Source organism: Rattus norvegicus, chromosome 5, assembly GCF_036323735.1.
Source record: "Rattus norvegicus strain BN/NHsdMcwi chromosome 5, GRCr8, whole genome shotgun sequence".
NCBI lineage: Eukaryota > Metazoa > Chordata > Mammalia > Rodentia > Muridae > Rattus > Rattus norvegicus.
Window position 1 is genome coordinate 141,432,945 of NC_086023.1, and position 20,047 is coordinate 141,452,991.

At 43.6% G+C, this 20,047-nt stretch overlaps 1 protein-coding gene across 2 annotated transcripts; it reads left to right on the forward strand.

Moving 5' to 3' along the window:
- The first annotated feature begins 69 nt into the window (after positions 1-69).
- On the forward strand, positions 70-19,602 carry Rragc (Ras-related GTP binding C). Of its 2 annotated transcripts, NM_001048184.1 has the most exons (7): positions 131-407; positions 2,526-2,729; positions 3,648-3,847; positions 6,692-6,806; positions 7,461-7,603; positions 12,559-12,707; positions 18,165-19,602. In NM_001048184.1, the coding sequence occupies exons 1-7, from the start codon at positions 174-176 to the stop codon at positions 18,314-18,316; spliced, it is 1,197 nt and encodes a 398-aa protein (NP_001041649.1). In that variant the 5' UTR covers positions 131-173; the 3' UTR covers positions 18,317-19,602. The 2 variants fall into 2 exon arrangements, with proteins under 2 accessions (XP_038965544.1, NP_001041649.1); XM_039109616.2 differs by lacking the exon at positions 12,559-12,707 and having other exon boundaries at positions 70-407.
- Positions 19,603-20,047: the final 445 nt, after the last annotated feature.

Below are 20,047 nucleotides of genomic sequence, written 5' to 3' on the forward strand. Positions count from 1 at the left end.
GCCTGCCCAGCCAATAAGAAGACGAAGTTTGGCGGTAGCCCAATTGGAGCTGGGTTTGGGGGCGGGCCTTACGGCGGCTGCTGCCGGGGGCGGCGGCAACAGCGGCGGCCTAGGGAGGCGGCGGCCTAACCTGGCCTGGCCTGTCAGGGCGCGGGCGGTGGTGGTCCAGCACCATGTCCCTGCAATACGGGGCGGAGGAGACGCCCCTGGCCGGCAGTTACGGCGCAGCCGACTCATTCCCCAAGGACTTCGGCTACGGCGTGGAGGAGGAGGAAGAAGAGGCAGCGGCGGGTGGCGGCGGAGGCGCGGGGGCCGGCGGCGGCTGCGGCCCGGGAGGCGGTGACAGCTCCAAGCCAAGGATCTTGCTTATGGGACTACGGCGCAGCGGCAAGTCCTCCATTCAGAAGGTGAATGCCCCGCACCCGGCCTCCGGTCCTTGGTCTTGCTGGGCCCACGGCGCTCAGGAGCAGCTACTCGGGCGGCCCGAGAGGGTGGCGGCCTGGTGCTGCGTTCCGGGGCACTGTCCACACCTGCGAGCGTGGAGCCTGGGCGCGGTTCGCCCAGGGTTCCCGACCTGGGCCTCCAGGTTCGACTTCCTCGGCCGACGGCCGAGCGGGGCGAGGAGGCGACGCTGGCTGGAGGGAGGAGGCAGGTGCGGGTCACCGCCCTAGAACTCCTCCCTTCTGGTCGCTGCCCTTGTGGCATTGGCGAAACCGACCCGCCGTCCCCGGTTCTCACGTGGAGAAGTTGGTGAGCGTGCTGTCCCGGTGCATCTCCTTTAGGTGACCTGGAGTTTTCAGGGAGCCCCTCCCAAGCTCCAGACCGTAGCGGCTCCTGAAAGTGTGGCAAAGACACTGGACACCTCAGTACCTTTTGTTGTCAGCCTGTTGGAGACTTTTGTAACTTTTATTTTGGGCGTCCTATCACTGCATCTACTTTATGTAGAATTTGTAGCCCTGTGGTTGCAGTTACAGGTGACAGTCCCGAGTAACTGGTCACAACGATCTTTGGAGACTGTTTTGCAGGCAGACAGACATCAGTTCATTTGTTTTCACTTGGGTCTGTCATGAACGAATAGAATGCCTAAGGCTTTTTATTTTTAGTGAATAGGGATTTAGAGGCAGGGCTGACTTCTTTCAATCGGCCGGCCATCCCCATTACAAACAGAGCGAACTTCTGGCAAAACTATGTCACAGACACCCAGGCTTTCCCATTTCCACTCTGACACAAAGGTCTATTTAAAAAATAAATCTCTGGTATTTTGTAGAGGTGGCCTTTTTACAAAGCAATACTGCCGCCCCCCACTCCCCTGCACTCGCGGGACTACTGTTTTATCTCCTCACGTCTGCGTCAGAGTTAGACTTTTGAGGGGAGTGCTCACGCTAGGTGAGCAAAGTACCACTTGAAACCCGTGAGGACTTTCTCTTCCAGGTTAGCACTGAGACACAAGTTTGCAGTGTGTTGGGGTTGTATCAGGCAAGCCTTAAAGCTACATCTCCAGCCCTGCAGTGGTTTTTGTTTTTGTTTGTTTTCTTCCTGTATCCCAGGCTGGCCTAAAACTGAATATACAGCCAAGGCTGACTTTGAACTTCTGACCCTGAGCCTACCTCCTCAACTGCCGAGATCTCAGGTGTGAGCTATGACGTTGGCTTTACGTGGTACAGGTGCTGGAAGCCAGGGTGGGATGCATGATAGGCAGGCACTGTGACCACACTCATCTACATCTCTGTCCCTTCTGTAACGATTGGCAACTTACCGTCTTTACCATTTCTTGTCTCATGGAGCTGCCTCTTCTGTCTTCCCACAGGCCTCCCTATGTCTCACTCTGGACAGTTTAAATGTAGGCAGGATCCACTCTATTTTCTTTTCTTTATTGTTCCTAAGAGCCTGAGGTAGGCATTTGTGTTATTTTTGAATGAGCACAAAGTCTCAAACATTACCTAGAATAGTTTCATGGTCTTAAAACAGGTCTTGACAAGTTTAAATCTTCGATCAACAATTGTCATGTTGATGCCATGGGGTTTCTATATAACTTGTTTAATAGTTAAATAGTCTGAAATTGTCTCTGTTTCTCCTCACAACCCAATAGAACCTGACAAGGTGGCACTATAGATTTCAGTATTGGAGGAGGCAGAGGCAGGAAAACTGAATTTTTGAGGTTAGTCTTGGCTATACAGTTGAGGCTCTTCTCAAAACACACCCCCCCCCCCAAAAAAAAATTAGAAACACTGAGACTAAAGAAGCAAACAGGTGGAAACAGCATGGGCCTGAGATGGTGGTGCTAGAAAGCCGTTAAAGTAGTAAAAAAGCAAAACAAAAACAAAACCCTCATCTTCACAGCGAGTGGAAGCTTGCTCGGTGCCTTTTGTCAGGAGTTGATTAACAGCAGCAGTGATCGACCGTCCAATTATTCCTTACTTATTCACTTTGCATCAAGGTCCCAGTGGGAATGTTGGTGCCATGGGATTTCTAATATAACCTGTGTAGTTAAATAGTCTCAAAATTGTCTCTGTTTCTCCTCACAGGTGGTGTTTCATAAGATGTCACCCAATGAGACTCTCTTTTTGGAAAGTACCAACAAGATTTATAAAGATGACATTTCCAACAGCTCCTTTGTCAACTTCCAGATTTGGGATTTTCCTGGGCAGATGGACTTCTTCGACCCAACCTTTGACTATGAAATGATCTTCAGGGGGACAGGAGCATTGATATATGTCATTGATGCACAGGTAGTTAGGCATGATGGTGTGTACTTCTCTCTGGTGGCAAAAGTCAGAGAAACAGGAAAGCTGTGTGTCTCCTTTGTTGTGTGCTTGAAGCTACTCTCTTCCCAGTAGCTCTCCTTATACTGTGTGCACCTGAGAGGTGTCTGTCATTGTGAGACTGCAGACTCTCAGGTGTTTAGGAGATGTCACTCACATGTCTTGATTCCCAGTTAATGGGCATTCACCATTGGCTTTCTGTCTGTCAGTCAGCAGTAGCCATTGCGTGCTTTATAACTAGTACAGGGTCACAAGGAAGTAGCCCATCGGCAGCCCCAGGACCACAGGATCAGAAAGAACAGGAGAGATTAGTCCATTATAACTCTCCTGATTTGTTTACGTTGATTTTAATCTAAGAAGATATGCTGAGGGCCCACGTGGAAGGTAGTCAGATGGCTGGGCTCTGTCCCTACCCTTTAGTTTACCTTTGTAAGCCGAAGCATTAGGAAAGCATTCTGAGTGGCGCCAACTTGGTAGTGAGTGCTTTCTCTTATGTGGTCTGATTTACTCTCCAGAGTATTGCGTGGGTAGTTATTCCCATTTACAGATACTTGACTCAAGACCAGGCTTTAAGCAACTTGCTTGGAGCCATACATCTGATAAATGGCAGAGCTGGGATTACTTAACAATTCTATTAGGAAGGAATATGCATTTTACCTTTCTTTTCCTATTAGTAACATTTAAAATTTAGTCACTGGCATTTGATTTTCTATGTTAAGAAACTAAAGAGCTGTTTACTAGTTATGTGTCAGTATATTTGAATATTTAGGAATAATTAAAATAACTTTTCTGTGGCTGAGGAAAGAGGTAGTTTGAGACTTTTCCTAACCTGTTACTTGGGTTTTATAAGATTTCTTGTTAAAAGCATCTTGTTCTGACTTTCAGGATGACTACATGGAGGCTTTAACTCGACTTCACATCACTGTATCTAAGGCCTACAAAGTGAACCCAGACATGAACTTTGAGGTTTTTATTCACAAAGTTGATGGTCTGTCTGATGATCACAAGATAGAAACACAGAGGGACATTCATCAAAGGGCCAATGATGACCTGGCAGATGCTGGGCTGGAAAAGCTCCATCTTAGGTAACAACATGGGTGTTTGATGTGAGAGCCCTAAATGTATTCCGTCTGTTGTCACACAGCCAGGTCTCTGACTGTGTGCTTTTCCCAATTCCGTAATAGTTTTGATCTCTTTTGTTGATTTCTAAGCTGTTTTGTAAGCCTTGTGCTACTGAGAAGTTACTTTTCCCCTTTTTTATTTTCCTGATGATTGAAGTCATGTGAAGTGTTTCCATTGACGTTCTTGCAAACTCTTCTCAAGGGACTGTTTCCTCATGGCATGAGTCTGCTTTCGGACTTCTCCTCTCTGGGTTTCTTCACTTTTTAACCCCCACTGGTTTTGTTTAAGAAATATGCCATATTTTTTGTGAAAGTTGATTTTGGGTCTTAAAGGTGTATGCTTTCAAGTTTGAGCTAATTTTAATGTGTCTTAGCTTTTAAAACAATTTAAACTTCTTAGAAACCCTGAAGTTAGGTAGATTGGCCTTTTGCATTTACATAGTGTTGCTGTTGGGTTTGAAGGACTGCTGGTTTACAGTTAAATATTAACTTACCTTAAAGAACACATACTAATTTGGATTGATAGTTATGTATTTTGTGTATTTGTATTCTAAAAGTATATGAGGGATGTGTTTGCATATCTTTTATAAGAAGAAATGAATATTTATAACTATTAAGAGGTTGTCCACTTGATCATAAAAGCAGCTCAAAGGGGAAGCCGAGAGGAGATGCGGGTGTAATTTCCTTACCCTTGGTTTGTTACAAAAACTTCCTTCTATACTTAAGTCAGTTGTCCTCTCCCTAAGGTTTCCTGGGCCTTAGGCTGTAGAATCTTTCAGGGAGTTTCTAGAAAACATTGTGTGAGATATCTCATTGACCCTCTTGTATTAAAATTTTAAAACATGAGTAATACATGTTTTAAAAAAAAAAAGTGAGAAAGTTAAGTCTTGTAAGAGTTGTACATGGTGTTGTACTTTAGTAATCCCAGCACTCAGAAGGCCGAGTCAGGAGGACAGTTGCAAATTTGAAGTCAGCTAACCACGGCTACTTAGTAAGATCCTGTCTTAAAAAGCAAAAGTAAATACATGTTTATAAGAGAAAGTAAAAGTACCATCCCATGAAATCCCTCAATCTTAAGGATCTGTTACTATTTTTTGCCACAATTTTTAACCGAGGAACTGTTAGGATTTTCTCTATTCCCTGTTTGTTGAGTGCTTCAAGACATTTCATGGTTTCCTTATCCTCAGAAGGGCTCTAAACTAAGCCTGTTACCCTTAGTAGAGTTTTGCATCGAGCTTTCACTACACTGGGGATTGCACCCAGGACCGCCTATAGTCTCTGCAAGCATTCGTTCTACCCTTGAGCTACCCCAGCACATCCCACACCTTTAGTACTAGCATGATGGGGTGCAGTTTGCTTTCCCACTTCTAGGAACCCAGCTTATGAACATGCTCTGATCCTTGCGGGTTCTATCTGTCCCCATTTATCTTCAATTTTGAGGACCCTAATCTTGTTAAAGGTTTTTCTTAGAGGAAACACTGAAATGTCCCTTCCCTGCTAGTGTCAGGAGTCATGTGGCCTTGCCTGCCATGGTGCCCTTGCCTCTAGAATAGCGCTCCTTCTTGGTTAGCTTCTTAATTCACTTCCTTGAAGTTTTCTTTAAATCACCTGTAAAGTATAAACACAGTCTCTATTTCTGATGTGGTAATTTGTACCTAAATATATCATGGATACAACTAAATGATGAAAAAAAAATGTCCTCAATGAAAAAAGCAGATAGAATAGTCCACAGTGTTTAAGGGGCCCCTCTCTAAAATTCATGTTTTGTTAAATCTACATTGATTTCGCTGTAATCCATTTAGAGTCCAACTCCTGCTCTTTATGGGTCTTTATCCTCAGGCTAATTGCCTAATGCTAGGCACCGGCATAGTCGTTTATTCAGAGGAGGTGGGTGTTGTGGCTGTGACTAAGCTTTTATGCAATAAACTCTCATGAACACATTTGAGGGCAGTGGGCTTGCAGCTGTGAGGGAGATGACAACGCTGCTGTCCTTCTGGAGCTTACGATCGAGAAGGGTACGGCTCATAAGAAGTGTGTGGTGGAGTTTGAAGTGCTTACCAATGCTGTAAAGAACAAATTTTGGCAAAAGGGTAGCAGGTGCATGTCTACTATTTACGTAGGCTGGTCAGGAAAGAATATTTTTGAGGTGGGAAATAACAGGGTCTCACTATATAGCCCTGGAGCTCTGCTGTGTAGACCAGGCTGACCCCAAACTCACAGGGTTCACCTGCCTCTTCTCAGGTGCTGAGACTATATGTGTACACCGCTGTGGCTGGCAGGAAAGAACTTTCTGTGGTGACATTTTATTAGAAGCGTGAATAATATTTAGTAAATACCTTACTCTACTGAATATGGTGACAAAGTCCTGTAATTCTAGCTTTACTCAGGGAAGTGGAAACTTTAGGATTAGAAATCCAGGGTCATCCTCCACTACATATAGTGAGTTTGAGGCCAGATTGGCCTCCATACTACTGTGCCTAAAAAGCCAAAATAAAGCTAATGGCCATTTCTCTACCTTGAATTTTGATCTTTTTCCCCCTCAGTTTTGGGCTTTGGAAGTAAGCTTTAAAGGGTGGTTTGCTTGTGTACCCTTTGTTTTCTCTCTTGAAGAGCCTTCCAGGGTGCTCCCTCAGTTGCTTTCTACGTAATGTAGCAAACACACAGCCAGACTGGGGAATGGTCTTCCTCTCAGAACTGTGGGTAGAACACAGGGTACATTTGAATGTTAAGAAACTTGAAATTTAAGAGAGGATGACAGTAGTTACTGGACTTCGTTTATAAATAACCATCCTGTGTGGTGTTTTTCAGCTTTTATTTGACTAGCATCTATGACCACTCAATATTTGAAGCTTTCAGTAAGGTGGTACAGAAACTCATCCCGCAACTGCCCACTTTGGAAAACCTATTAAATATCTTTATATCAGTAAGTAAATTATTTACTTTGATTTAATTTCCAATTCTGCTGTTGTTAAATATGTTTGTATTTAATTCTCCAAAAAAGATGTGAACTAAAGGTGAGTGGTTCAACACGGAAGCTGAAGAGCGTGAAGTCCAGTGTGAGTTGTTGCATTCTGATGGTGGGTGTGGTTCCAGGCAGCGTGCCCCACACTTCCTTAATTGTAACATCTTCACGACGGTTGGAGAGTGTATTGCTTAGCATAGGAAAGGCCTTAGGATCATTTTTTAGCACCACACACACATAAGTAATAATAAATCTTGCTGGGTGTGGTGATGCACACATGTAATCCATCATATAAGAGGAAGAGGCAGGAGGATTTCGAGTTTAGCTTATCCTAAGACTACCCAGTAAGGCCCTGCCTCAAGTCTCCCAGCCAACCGTTTTTTATTTTGGGGGGTCTAATTGTATACTTAGAAGTGATATAAAGATTTGGGGGTTAAGTTCAGTGAAAGAACATTTATTGGACCCTGCATTCAGTATACCAGAACCAGAAAAAAAAATAAAATTTGGAAAATTACTTTTAAAATTAAGATTGTTTTTTCAGTAATTTAAAGTCTTTGAAATATTGTAAATTGTGATTCTTAAAAGAAACACTTACCCAACTTTGTTTTTCCCAAGAATTCAGGTATTGAAAAAGCTTTTCTCTTTGATGTTGTCAGCAAAATCTACATTGCAACAGACAGCTCCCCTGTGGATATGCAGTCTTACGAGCTCTGCTGTGACATGATTGATGTTGTAATTGATGTGTCCTGTATATATGGGTAAGTCTTACACACTTGCTAGACAGGTGGAAAGCTTGCCTGAGTCTTACCTCTCCCTTACACTGAAAGAAACGAGAATCCTGTCTTAGTTTTGAAAGTACATTTGTGTACTTACTGTGTGTGTGAGCACAAGTGTGTGGGTGATCAGAGGACAGCTTTGTGGAGTCGATTCCTCCACTGTGTGGGTCTGGGCTATTACTCAGGTCAGGTTTGGTGACAAGCGCCGTTACCTACTGAGCCATGCTACCAGCCTGAAGTGGGATTGTTTAGAACATGCATATCACCTTAGAACACAATGTCTCTGTGAGCTCGACCTTCAGACAGGATAGCAACAAACACTCGGAAAGTCCCTTTTTTTGTACATGGGAGAGTTTGTATTATCTTCTGTCTCCTGGGACTTGGCAAGGTTTAAACAAAAGAACCTAACTAGATTAATTTAAAATGATCTGGGGAGGTGTGGAGGCAAAGGCAGACAGATCTTTTAAGTTTGAGGCCAGCCTAGTCTACATAGTGAGTTCCATGCTATCCAGGCCACAAACGAGACCATGTTTCAAACCATCTGCGAGATGGTCTCAGCAGCCAGGTGGGGTTGCTCATCTGTACAATCTCAGCAGGTAGGAGGCTCAGAAGTCATGCCCTGTCTAACCAAACAACGCACTAAAGTAAAGCACACTAAAAACATCTGAGTAATTCTCCTGTCTCACTGAAACTCAGGTTTCATGGAGTGAGGGACTTCTGTTTTTTTATTTATTTGGATTTTATTATGTAGCCTTGGCTGGCTCTCTATGAAAACCAGGCTGTCCTTGAACTAATAGAGTTCCTCCTACCTCCACCTTCTGAGTGCTGGTACTAAAGGTGTGTGTGTGCCCCACACCTGGGAGAATGAGGTTGTTGCTCTTTTAAAAATTGTAATGATTTATTTTTATTTTATGTTTTTTGGTATTTTCTCTGCATTAATGTTATATCCCTCGATCTGGAGTTTTTAGGCAGGTGTGAGCTACCGTGTGGAAGCTAAGAACTGAGCCCACCTCCTTTGGAAGAGAAGCCAGTGCTCTTAACCACTGAGCCATCTCTCCAGCCCAAGTGAAGGATTCTTAATTTTGTAGTGTATTTAAAATAAAAATCTGAATTTTTAATCGGGTCTGATGGATAATCTCAGTCTTTGGGAGGCAGAAGTAGTCAGTTCAGGATAGCCAGGGCTGTAGCATTAATGAGACCCTATCTCAAACAATCAGAATTTTAGTTATTGAAGGATTACACATAAAATATTTGACAAATACATCTGAGTGTCTGCAATAAGTCTCTCAAATACAGAATATTCTTAAACTTTGTAGAAATTTATAAAATACCAAAACCGAAAAGATTTTGTAGACTAGACCAGAGGAAGAATGAAAACTTTTTGGCCAGCAACATTTTCTGTAGCTTTTCTCCTAGCTCTCATTCTTCTGTGTATCAAAGCCAGAACACCCAGGGTGCTTTTAGCCTCTGTGCTTTCTAGTGCACCTCCCTCCTCTGTCCGTGTGCCTGCTTTGTCAATGCCCTCCTTCAGCTGCCCCGGAGCAGCGCACCTCACCTTACTTGGTCTTGTCTAGCTCCGTCTCCTGCCACTGATTCCATGCTGTTCTTCCTTGTACTACCTTCTGTAAGAAAATGAGATGATCTGCTCCTCAATAAACTTCTGTATTTTCTATTCTTAAAAGTAGATCAGGGCTGGGGATTTAGCTCAGTGGTAGAGCGCTTACCTAGGAAGCACAAGGCCCTGGGTTCGGTCCCCAGCTCCGAAAAAAAAAAAAAGAACCAAAAAAAAAAAAAAAAAAAAAGTAGATCAATAAAACACATTGCTTTAAAAAAAGAAAAAGCTAATCAAAAGTTTATAAGCTAGTTTTACATTTTCATACTGTTGTTTATTCTGTGTGCTCACACTCCATGGTGCTCACTGAAGACCAGACAGCTGTCAGGAGTGGGTCTCACCTCCTGCCTTGCTGAGAGACTCACTTGTGTTTTGTGTGCTGTGCACTCCAGAGTTACTGGCCCTGCCATGCTGAGCCTCGTGTCCCTACCTCTGCACTCCCACTGTGCAGCTGGGATGTCAGGCTTTTGCAGTCAATGGTCTTATAAGCTGAGACCTTTCTCTGGCCTGTCACTTGGTTTTTGTACCTTAAAAAACAAACAAACAATAAAACTAATACCAGTTTGTTTGTTGTAGATCTTTCATTTGCAGGCTGTATCAGTGCAGATAAGTATGAGGGAAGATTTGAAGTTGCTGTGTTCCATGCATCCCACATCAGCATGAGAGTGGGACTGGACAAGTGACAAGTGTGCAGGACACTGGCGGTCACAGGAGTGGTGTATGTGGTTGATATTTGGCATGCCCTTTATTTGAGGATTTCTGCTACAAGCTTTTCATTGAGAATTTCAGCAGTAACCAGGTTCCCTTTGCTTTCACCTGAATCCCTTTAGGGTGTGTTTCTTTCTTTTTTTTTTTTTTTTTCTTTTCTTTTTTTCGGAGCTGGGGACCGAACCCAGGGCCTTGTGCTTGCTAGGCAATAGGGCGTGTTTCTTAATCTGTTTCCTCTTGGCTGTGACCTTCCTGCTTTTGCTTGGACATATTTTGACTAAAATTCAGATATATGGTACTGGGATATATGGCCAGTTACATCCCTAATTCAAGCACCTTAAAGTCTTGCATAGAGGGTTTTTACCCAAAACAAACAAAAATCCCGAGTCTACTTTTAAAAGTCACTACCATATCTTATTAACTTTATTAACCATCAAAATCTGTCTAATTTCCATGCATGAATAGCTATCTAGATTCTCTATTATTCTTTCTGTCCCTTGTAGTTTTGCATTTGCTAAAAGCAAGCAACCGCTTACAGAGCTGTGTCCCCAGCCAAGAATGTGCCTTTAACTTTTTTTAATGAAAAATGTGAGTGTGAGTGTGTGTGTGTGTGTGTGTGTGTGTGTGTGTGTGTACGTGCATGTGCATGCATGTGGTCCTGTGCACACACATGTGAACATATGAGAGTGGGAGAGTGCAGGGGCTTTGTGTACCATGGTAAGATATGGAGGTTAAAGGACAAGTTCTTTTCACTTCCTTGCTTTTATTTTTATGCAGGTTCTAGGGATTGAACTCGGGTCATCAAGCTTGCATGACATAATCTCATGTTAGTTTGTGACTCAAGATCATATAGCTCACCCCTAGAAACTGCAGCTGTTAACAACTGCTGGCTCTGGGTCCAGCCACAGATGTTCATGTCCGTCTGTGCTGCTTGTCAGCTGGTGCCCACTCTCACTTCCTGTGCAGCACAGAATGGGATCTCCTTGACCTCTGGCTGTCAGCTGACAGACAGCACAGAGCACTTGCATTTCCTCTTCTTCCATCAGCAGGAAGCTGTTTTCTTTTATACTCTTATAGCATGTGGTTCACTCTTCCCTACTTCTGTAATATTGGAAACTGCTTGGGATTGAATTAAAACCCTAAGTTTGAGTCCAGATCTTGCCAGACATTTTTTACTTTTTATAAATTAGAGTTTTATGACTTTCAAGTGCGCGCAATTGTCTATTGGTATAGATTACTGTGTTTTGCTCCCTTGCCTTTATGCCCCTCAAAGTTAAGTGGTTAAATAGTCAATAGTAACAATTCTCTATGTTGTTTGTGGGAATCAAATTAATATATGAAGAGGTAAGCTGTAAGATTTAGGGCAGTTTAAAAACTAAGCTCTCCATCATGAAAATAGTACATGAGATGGTAAAGACAAAACAGGAGGGAAACAGTGTTTTCCACTAGACCCCTGTTGTAGCATTTCCTTCTTGGTAGGCTTCATTTACTTTTTTCTTAAAAACCAGTTTTTTTGAAATACTTTTTCTCTGTCTTTGAAAGAGTCTTACTTTAGGCCAGGCTGTGCATTTTCATCCCTCAGACTCTTGAGTGCCTGTCCTGTGTCTTTCACCCTCATTTGAAAGACAAATACTTTTTTAAGATTTATTTTGTGTATTATGACTATGTGTATGTGCCTGCATGAGTTTATGTGCATTGTGTATATGTAAGCCCTTGGAGGCCAGAGCGCATCCTAGATTGCTGAAAGTGGAGATAGTTCTGTCCTGTCTTGATGTGTGTGCTGGGAACCAAGCATGGGTCCTCTAGAAGGAGCAGTAAGTGCTTTTTAACCAGTGGGCCATCATCTTCTCAGACCCCAAACACCTCTACTACAGAGGCAGTTTTGACAACTCTTTAATTCCTAGCAGGTGCAGGCGTATGCCTGCTATGGTACCACATGTGGAAGTTAGAGAACAACTTGTAGGAATCCTTTCTGTGTTTCCACTTGTGGATCAAACTCTAGTTGTCAGACTTGGCAGCAAAGTCCTTTACCCGACAAGCTACCTTTCCAGCACTCAAACCCTTTAAAAGTTGTTGATTTTTAGCATAATTCCTCTCTCTCTCTGGCTGGAATTGACCTTTGATAGACTTTTATGAATTTTCTTGATTTCATTCATTCATTCATTCATTGTAAGGAAACAATAAACGATGTTTGTGATTGGTTTGGCATGTAGAATATACCCTGTAGTAGCTGGCTGAAGCTGTGGCAGGTCCTAGGTGGTCATGTAGCTCGAGGGAAGTGGGGAGAGCAGGCCCTCAGAGCAAGGTTGGGGCAGGTGAGTGCCTGGCCAGCATGAGTTGGCAGTGTCCGTGGTTCAGAGCTACATGGTTGTTAACCATTGTCGCTCAGTGGTTGACCACCTTAGTGATGGAGAGAGGTGCAGAGCTTTGCTGTTAACAGAAGCTCTGGATTGTGTTCTTTGTGAATCCTAGCCCCTAAATGATGACTGTCCCAGTATATTTCAGGCAGTGTTATTCTTTCTCAAAAGACGTGTGGGTATCAGGGCGGAAAGGTTTGCTCCTGTACAGAATGCCTAGTTGGGGAACTTGTAATAAATGGTGCTTTCTTTTAAACTAGATTAAAGGAAGATGGAAGTGGAAGTGCTTATGACAAAGAATCGATGGCCATTATCAAGCTGAACAATACAACTGTCCTTTATTTAAAGGAAGTCACTAAATTTTTGGCACTGGTTTGCATTCTTAGGGAAGAGAGCTTTGAACGAAAAGGTAATGAAGTTTTTTTTAAAAAGCTGCTCATATTTATTATTGTTTCGATTTCATTCCTTTCTTATTTTGTATGTGTGTGTGTGTGTGTGTGTGTGTGTGTACACGCACGCGCGTGAATGCTCAGGTATGTGTGCACGTGTGCAACTGAGTATATATCTATGTACCACATGAATGCAGTGCCAGTGGAGGTTGTCTCCTGGAACTGGAGTTACCGGACATTGTGAGTCATCATTGAAAAGAAAAATAAAGCTAGGCAGTGGTGGCTCACACTTTCAATTCCAACATGTGGGAGACAGAGGCAGGTGGATCTCTGTAAGTTCAAGGCCAGCCTGCTCTGCAGAGGACAGCCAGGGCTACACAGAGAAACTCTGATTGGAAAACAAAAACAACAAAAAGGACTTATTTATTTATTTATTTATTTATTTATTTATTTATTTATTTTTGGTTCTTTTTTTCGGAGCTGGGGACCGAACCCAGGGCCTTGCGCTTCCTAGGTAAGCGCTCTACCACTGAGCTAAATCCCCAGCCCTGACTTATTTATTTTATGTGTGCGTACCTGAGTATATGTATACCGCATGGGTGCAGGAGCCTGAGAAGGTCAGAGGAGGGTGTTGGATCCATAGAATTCGAGAACTATGGGTGCTTGTGAGCCACCACTGGGTGCTGGGAACCAAACCTGGGTCCTCTGCAAGAGCCGCAAACATCCTTAATTGTTGAACCATTTCTCTAGCTTTCAAAGAGTTCGTTTATTCTTTTTCTTTCTAATTTTTATTATTTTATGTGTATGAGTTTTTGCTTGCAAGTATGTTCGTGTACTGTTTATATGTAGGTCCCATAGAAACAAGAAGAAAAGGTGTCAGACGCTCTGGAACTGGAGTTTTAGATGGTTGTGAGCCACCATGTTGGGGCTGGAAATCAAATCATGGTCCTCTGGAAGAGAAGCCAGAACTCTTGTCCATTGAGCCATCTCTTTAGCCTAAAGAGATATTCTGTTGTGGTGGTGGTTTGATATTGAGATTATATAACTCTGGCTGTTCTGGAACTTGCTATATAGATCAGACCAGCTTTGAACTCAGAGATCCATCTGCCTCTTGGATGCTGTGATTGAAGGTGTGGGCCACTATACCCAGCTAAAATGCTGTTCTTGTGTTACATTTCTGTTATGATTTTCAGATTATAGAAAACAGTCATGTAGTAATGGCTGTCTTACGAGTGAACTCATACATCTGTACCTTCTGTCTGTATGTAGCTTAGACATTCTCTTTCCTTTTAATCTCGTGCTGTAATTCAAGTTTTTTTTATCCCGTCCTCTCTTCCTGCATTACTTTTCTTGGCTCTTCTTTCGTGGAGTTTGTTCTCTATCTGCACCAGTCTGCAACTCTCCCCTCTGGTGTATTAGTTGCTGATCGTCTTCTGGAGCCTGCGACTGCCAGTCCTTCCTCAACCACAGCTTTCTTCTCTGGATCACCTTCAATATTTTTCTGTCTCCTATTTCCTTCTGGCTAGTTTTCTTTTTCCGAATCCCATGTTCTTTAGAGTCAAGTCTTTCTGCTTGCTTCTTACTTGTCATGTCTGCTCTTCTGTTTATGGCTTGGAAGTGTGTTCTCTTCTGCTGTGGGTTCTAGGGATTGACCTCAGGTTGTTAGGCTCATAGAAAGTGCTTTTGTTCGTTAAGCTGCCTTTCTCCAGTCCTGTGCATGGTTTGGGCTAATCAGTTTGTGACTGAAAGTTTAAACCTACAACTCTTTCTAGAACTGAGTTCTAGTACCACATTTGGAGGTATTAGTGAGACGTCCTTACTCCAGTATTGTTGCTGTTCTAGCCATCCTGGGCAAGTACTATTGATTGATGACTCCCACAATCCCCCCAAAAATCTTTCCACTCTGACTCTTGCCTACCTTGCATCTGTCACAAGTTACGCTGTTTTTCTCATGTTTAAACCTTTATGTCTTATAGTAATTAATGTTTTTAAGATGTCTTTGTATATTGGTGCATAGATGGAATTTCATTTTCTTCCCTTTTCATTCTTCTGTGTTGCTCACATTTAATTTTTTTTAAAGATTTATTTATTTTTATGTATATATCAGTGCACTGTAGCTGTCTTCAGACACACCAGAAAAGGACATCAGATCCCATTACAGATGGTTGTGAGCCACCATGTAGTTGCTAGGAATTGAACTCAGGACCTTTGGAAGAGCAGCCAGTGAGTGTTCTTAACTGCTGAGCCATCTCTCCAGCCCGTCACATTGAATTTTTACCAACTCTTATCATTTGTTCCCTGAAACTATTCCTTGTGGTTCCTTTCCGTTTCTGCCTTTAATGACTCTAGCAAAGTGCACATTCCTGCAGACTGTGGTACTGCGATCACCTGCAGCAGAGGACTAGGACTGATGCATAGATCTCTACTGCGTGCCATGTTCTAGCACACACAGCAGTCAGCTAGAGACCCTGTTTCAAGGTAGAAGTTGAGGCAGGAGAGAATACACACTCAAAGCTGTCCCTGGTCACATACGATGTGGCAAGTATATACCTGCACTCAGTGCACACATTCACATATGTGCACACATGTGCACAGATAAAAAGTCCCATTCTTCTGCCTGAGCTTCAAAAGAAATACTTAATATACATGTACTTTTTCATATTAAACAAAATATATGTATTTATTTTTTATCTTAAGAACCAGTGTGGAGTCTGGAGAGGTAGATCACTGGTTAAGATCACTTCCTGTTCTTCCATATGATTCAGCAGCCATGTGGGGTAGCTCACAACCCCTGTAATTGTCACTCCTGGATCTGACACCTGCTGGCCTCTGTAGGTACTACACTCAGGTACACTCATACACATGGGTAACAAAAGCGCTGGGATGACATACAACTGCAGACTTGTGTATATTTCTCTTGCTTTACATCCTTTTTTGGTGTTGTGTATTTTATTTTTCCTATGCATAGTTTACTCTTTTCTTGTATACCTACTCATACGTAATGTTTTGTAAGTGATACTGAATTGAAGTTAGTTTTTGTAACGTGTTTTCTCCTTGCTCGGGGTTATTTTTGAGATTTCCCACGGCTGTGTATGGGTTGTGTATTAAACCTTGTTCTTGTTGCTGGACAGTCAGATGCTTTTAAAGGTATAATTTTGGGCTGGAGAGATGGCTCAGCGGTTAAGAGCACCCGACTGCTCTTCCAGAGGTCCTGAGTTCAATTCCCAGCAACCACATGGTGGCTCACAACCACCTGTAAGGAGACCCGATGCCCTCTTCTGGTGTGTCTGAAGACAGCTACAGTGTACTTATATATAATAAATGAATAAATAAATCTTTTAAAGGTATAATTTTGTGACAAGTGTCCATAAATAAGCTATATATGAAGGCTCATGTCTTTAGTCCCTGCACTTGAAAGTCAGAGGCAGGATTGTTGTACGTTTGAGGCCATCTAGGTGTTTTAGGGTCTCTCTTGCTGTGACTAAACACCATGATTATGAACAACTTTGGGAGGAAAGAGTTTCAGCTTAAAGTTCCAATTATAGTCCCATCACTGAGGGCTGTCAGGAGAGGGACTCAAACAGGGCAGGATCCTGGAAGCAGGATGTGATGCAGAGGCCATAGAGAGTTGCTGTTTACTTGCTTGTTCTCCATGGCTTGTTCAGCCTGCTTTCTTATAGAACCCAGGACCATTTACTTGCCCAGGGTTGGTCCCACCCACAAAGGCTGGGCCCCTCCCCATGTCAATCATCAATGAAGGAAGTGCTATATACACTTGCCTACTGGCCAATCCTATGGCATTTTCTTGATAAGATTCCTTCTTTCCAGATAATAACCTACCTTGTATCAAGTGGACAGGAAACTAGCCAGCACACTAGGATTGCAAAACAAGATGTCATCTCAAAACAAGGCAAATGGGCTGGAGATGTGGCTCCATTGTTAGTGTCTGTGTAGTGTGCAGGAGGCTCTAGGTTCACAGTCCCCAGTGTCACACAAACTGGGTGTGACGTTACACACCTATGATGCCCAGCACTTGGGAGGCGGAGGCAGGACTAGGGATTAGTTTAAGGGTCATCCTTGGCTACCTAATGGGTTTGAGGCCACTCTGGGCTGCACGAGAGACTGCCTGAAAAATGAACAACAGTAACAGCAGCGAATCCCAAACCAGAGCCGTTGCCTGTGAACGTCTCATCTGTCTCTAGGGTGCGTGTGAGGATGGGTTGTATACGTGCATTAACACAGGACTCCAGGTGGCTCTACATTCGTCACCTCATAGCTCTGTGAGAGTGTTCTCATCATGTTATCTCCTTGAGAATGCTTGATACCGTTGGACTCATATTCTCAGTCTGTAGGTGTCAAATGGTGTCTAAGTTTTAAATATTTAATTGCTAATTAGGACAGATATTTTTATAGCAAAGCACTTATTCATGGGCATTCAGGTTTCTTTGGTAACTTGTTTGTTTGTGTAATCTCAGTACATTTACATTATTTGTGTGTATGTGTGCAAATGTACAAAAGCGCTAGGATTTATTGAAATCCAGGACACCTGACATTCAGCCTTAGCCCTGGCATTCCCATTGCCAGCTTTGCCCCGCCTGCATTTTGCTCTCCTCCTCTGTGGACTTCTTTTGCACTTGTAGTTACTTGGCAGATTATTTTGATCTGTTGCATTTTGGCTTTCTGCCCCAGCTAGCATATGCTTGAAAATGTGGACCTGATGTTGCCGCTTTTGACACATTGCATCCGTTCTCATGCTGTTAATAAGTGTTCAATGACTTATCTAGTCTGCTAGATGTTACTGAAAGGTCACACGATGATTAGGTAGGCCATATAGTGCTTTGGTGTTTGATGTGGACAAGTATGGATGGGGTGGTCTTGCTGTGCCAGTGAGTATAGGTGATGGTTCTTAGGACTGAAGAGCTCGCTATCTAGTTTGGGCGTTTCATAATTTTAAGCCAAGTGCCTGTATCCGGCTCAGGGGAGGCCAGGACCTGGAATCTTTAAAGCTCAGTGTCAGTTGACCGTTTGGAATTGGGGTTCCACATGCAAAGGTGAAGGAGGAAAGTGGCAACCCACCCTTTCTGTCATAAGAGAAATCTTTGTTCACCCCAAGTCTCAAGTGGATGTTTAGTCCCTGAAACAGATAGAGAGTAGCTGTCTCCTCTCAAAGTTGGGCGGACGTGGCTGGAGCCCTGCTGAGCTTGTACCAATGCTCCCGCCTGCTTCCTGCAGACTTACTAGCTGCGCTACAGGGCCATTGGTAGAAAGAATGCTACCCTGTCTTCAGAGTTTATTAACATAGTCATCTGCCCATTTGATTTGTTAGGTTACCGCCCTCCCTGTCCACTTCTGCCCTAGAGGTAACATGGTTAGTTGCTGCATTCTTGCTTTACTGTGATTGCAGTGGAGAGAATTTCAGAGAGTGGGGCGCTTCACAGTTGGCATTTAAATAGCCAGGCTCTTTTTCTCTCTTGCAGGTTTGATAGACTACAACTTCCACTGTTTCCGAAAAGCTATCCATGAGGTGTTTGAGGTGGGTGTGACTTCTCACAGAAGCTGTAGTCATCAGACCAGTGCTCCAAGCCTGAAAGCCTTGGCACACAATGGCACACCTCGGAATGCCATCTAGTCTGAATCTCAGCAGTGGAGGCTCAGTGCTGGCTTACTCCTCACTCCAGGGTCAGACGCCATGTGCTGCAGGACTCGAGAGCCGCTGCCCATGGGAGTTGGAGACGATGGTGGAGCTTCTCTCTTGATGAAGGCCCCTCAGCCAGCCATGTGCAACTGAAGCTACTCTCTAAATAACATCGCAAAAGAATGGCAGAGACCCCAGAACTCGGTGTGTCTTTTCTTCTCTTTCGAGTCCTACTTTAAATAGTTGGACTATTTTGGACCTGGACATGATACCAGTTATCCATCTTTACCGGTGAATGTCGCTGTCAGTTCCAGCCTGAAACAGTAGGAAACTGAGTTTTATATGCTTCCCTAGGCCTTCACTTGAGTAGTGTCTAAAGACTCGCTTTGCTTACGTTCTAACACTGCCTTTCAGAGCTCAGATCTCACTGTACCTCTAGGACCTCGAAAGTGCATTAGCTTGCTGACTCAGAAGACAAAGCAAAGGATGTTTCTATTTGTCCTGAAGAAAAGAGGAAGTTTCTGTGCGGCACTGGGGAGAGCCAGGCTCGGCAAGGGCTGCATCAGTTCCCTGGATGTGTTGAGGAAAAAACTTTGAAACAGAAGTGATTTTTCACACCTGGGGTTTGGGTAGCAGATGGATGTACTCTCCTCATTTGATCTTGATCATGCACAATGTAACAAAGGGAATTCGACAGAAGGGCTTTCCCCAGAGTCCCCACAGTGAGGGGGCAAACTCATTATGTCACTGAAGTACTTCGCTCACTTTTCTTTAGTCCTGGTGCCATGGCTGTCACTCTATGCTGTGTAGGCTCTTTAAGAATTGTTTTTGACCACAGATGACCCTGAGGCTCTGGCAGACTGTCTGTCCTCTGGGGGTTGGAGGAGGCCTGTGGTGGTACAGCGTGCTCTGCAGTCTTCTGACACCAAGTGTCAGCTGTGGTACTTTGCTTTGCTGAGGTATGAATTCATAGCTGTTCCTGTTGTTCATGGCTGATACCCTTTCCCCGTTGATTTAGGCTTTCACATTTTCTTTACTACACATGCCCAGTAGTCACATTCCAAAGCCACTGGGCCCCTTGAGTGCGTCAGTGCCGCTGGTGAGGGATGTACTCAGGTCTGTTACCCAGCAGTGAGACTTGGAGCACTTCCTGCAGATGACTGACTGTTGAGTATTTACTTGGACCACGGTGATAGCCAAAGGAAAAATGCTTTTATATTTATAGATTATTTCATTGAACTATATGTAAAATGGGTATCAATAAATGTATTTACTCCAAAGTCAGTTTTTGTGTGATGTATGAGTGCTTGTGGTTCTTCTCTCACTATTCACCTGCCCTTTGCTGCTGTGTACAGCCACCATTGTTTCTGTTTAGCATGTCTGCTTTTGTCCTGAGGTCACTTTCACGGCCCATTTCTGCAGTGGAGTGGGAGGTGTGGACTCAGGTGAGAACAGGTTTGGATTTGCGGTTTCCTGTTAACACACCTCACTGGTGGTGAGGAGCATCCAGAGCCTGGCAATGCTTGTACATTGCATCCGGGAAGAAGAGTAAGGAAGCTGAGGTGAGGTAGAACAGTAGACCATGGTGGGTTGGCTGGCTCAGTTGGTGAAAGTGCTTGTCACCAAGCCTGGTGACCTGAGTTCAAGCCCTAGGATCCACATGGTTGGAGGCAAGAGCAGACTCCTGAAAGTTGTCTTCTGACCTCCTCCACACATACACTGTAG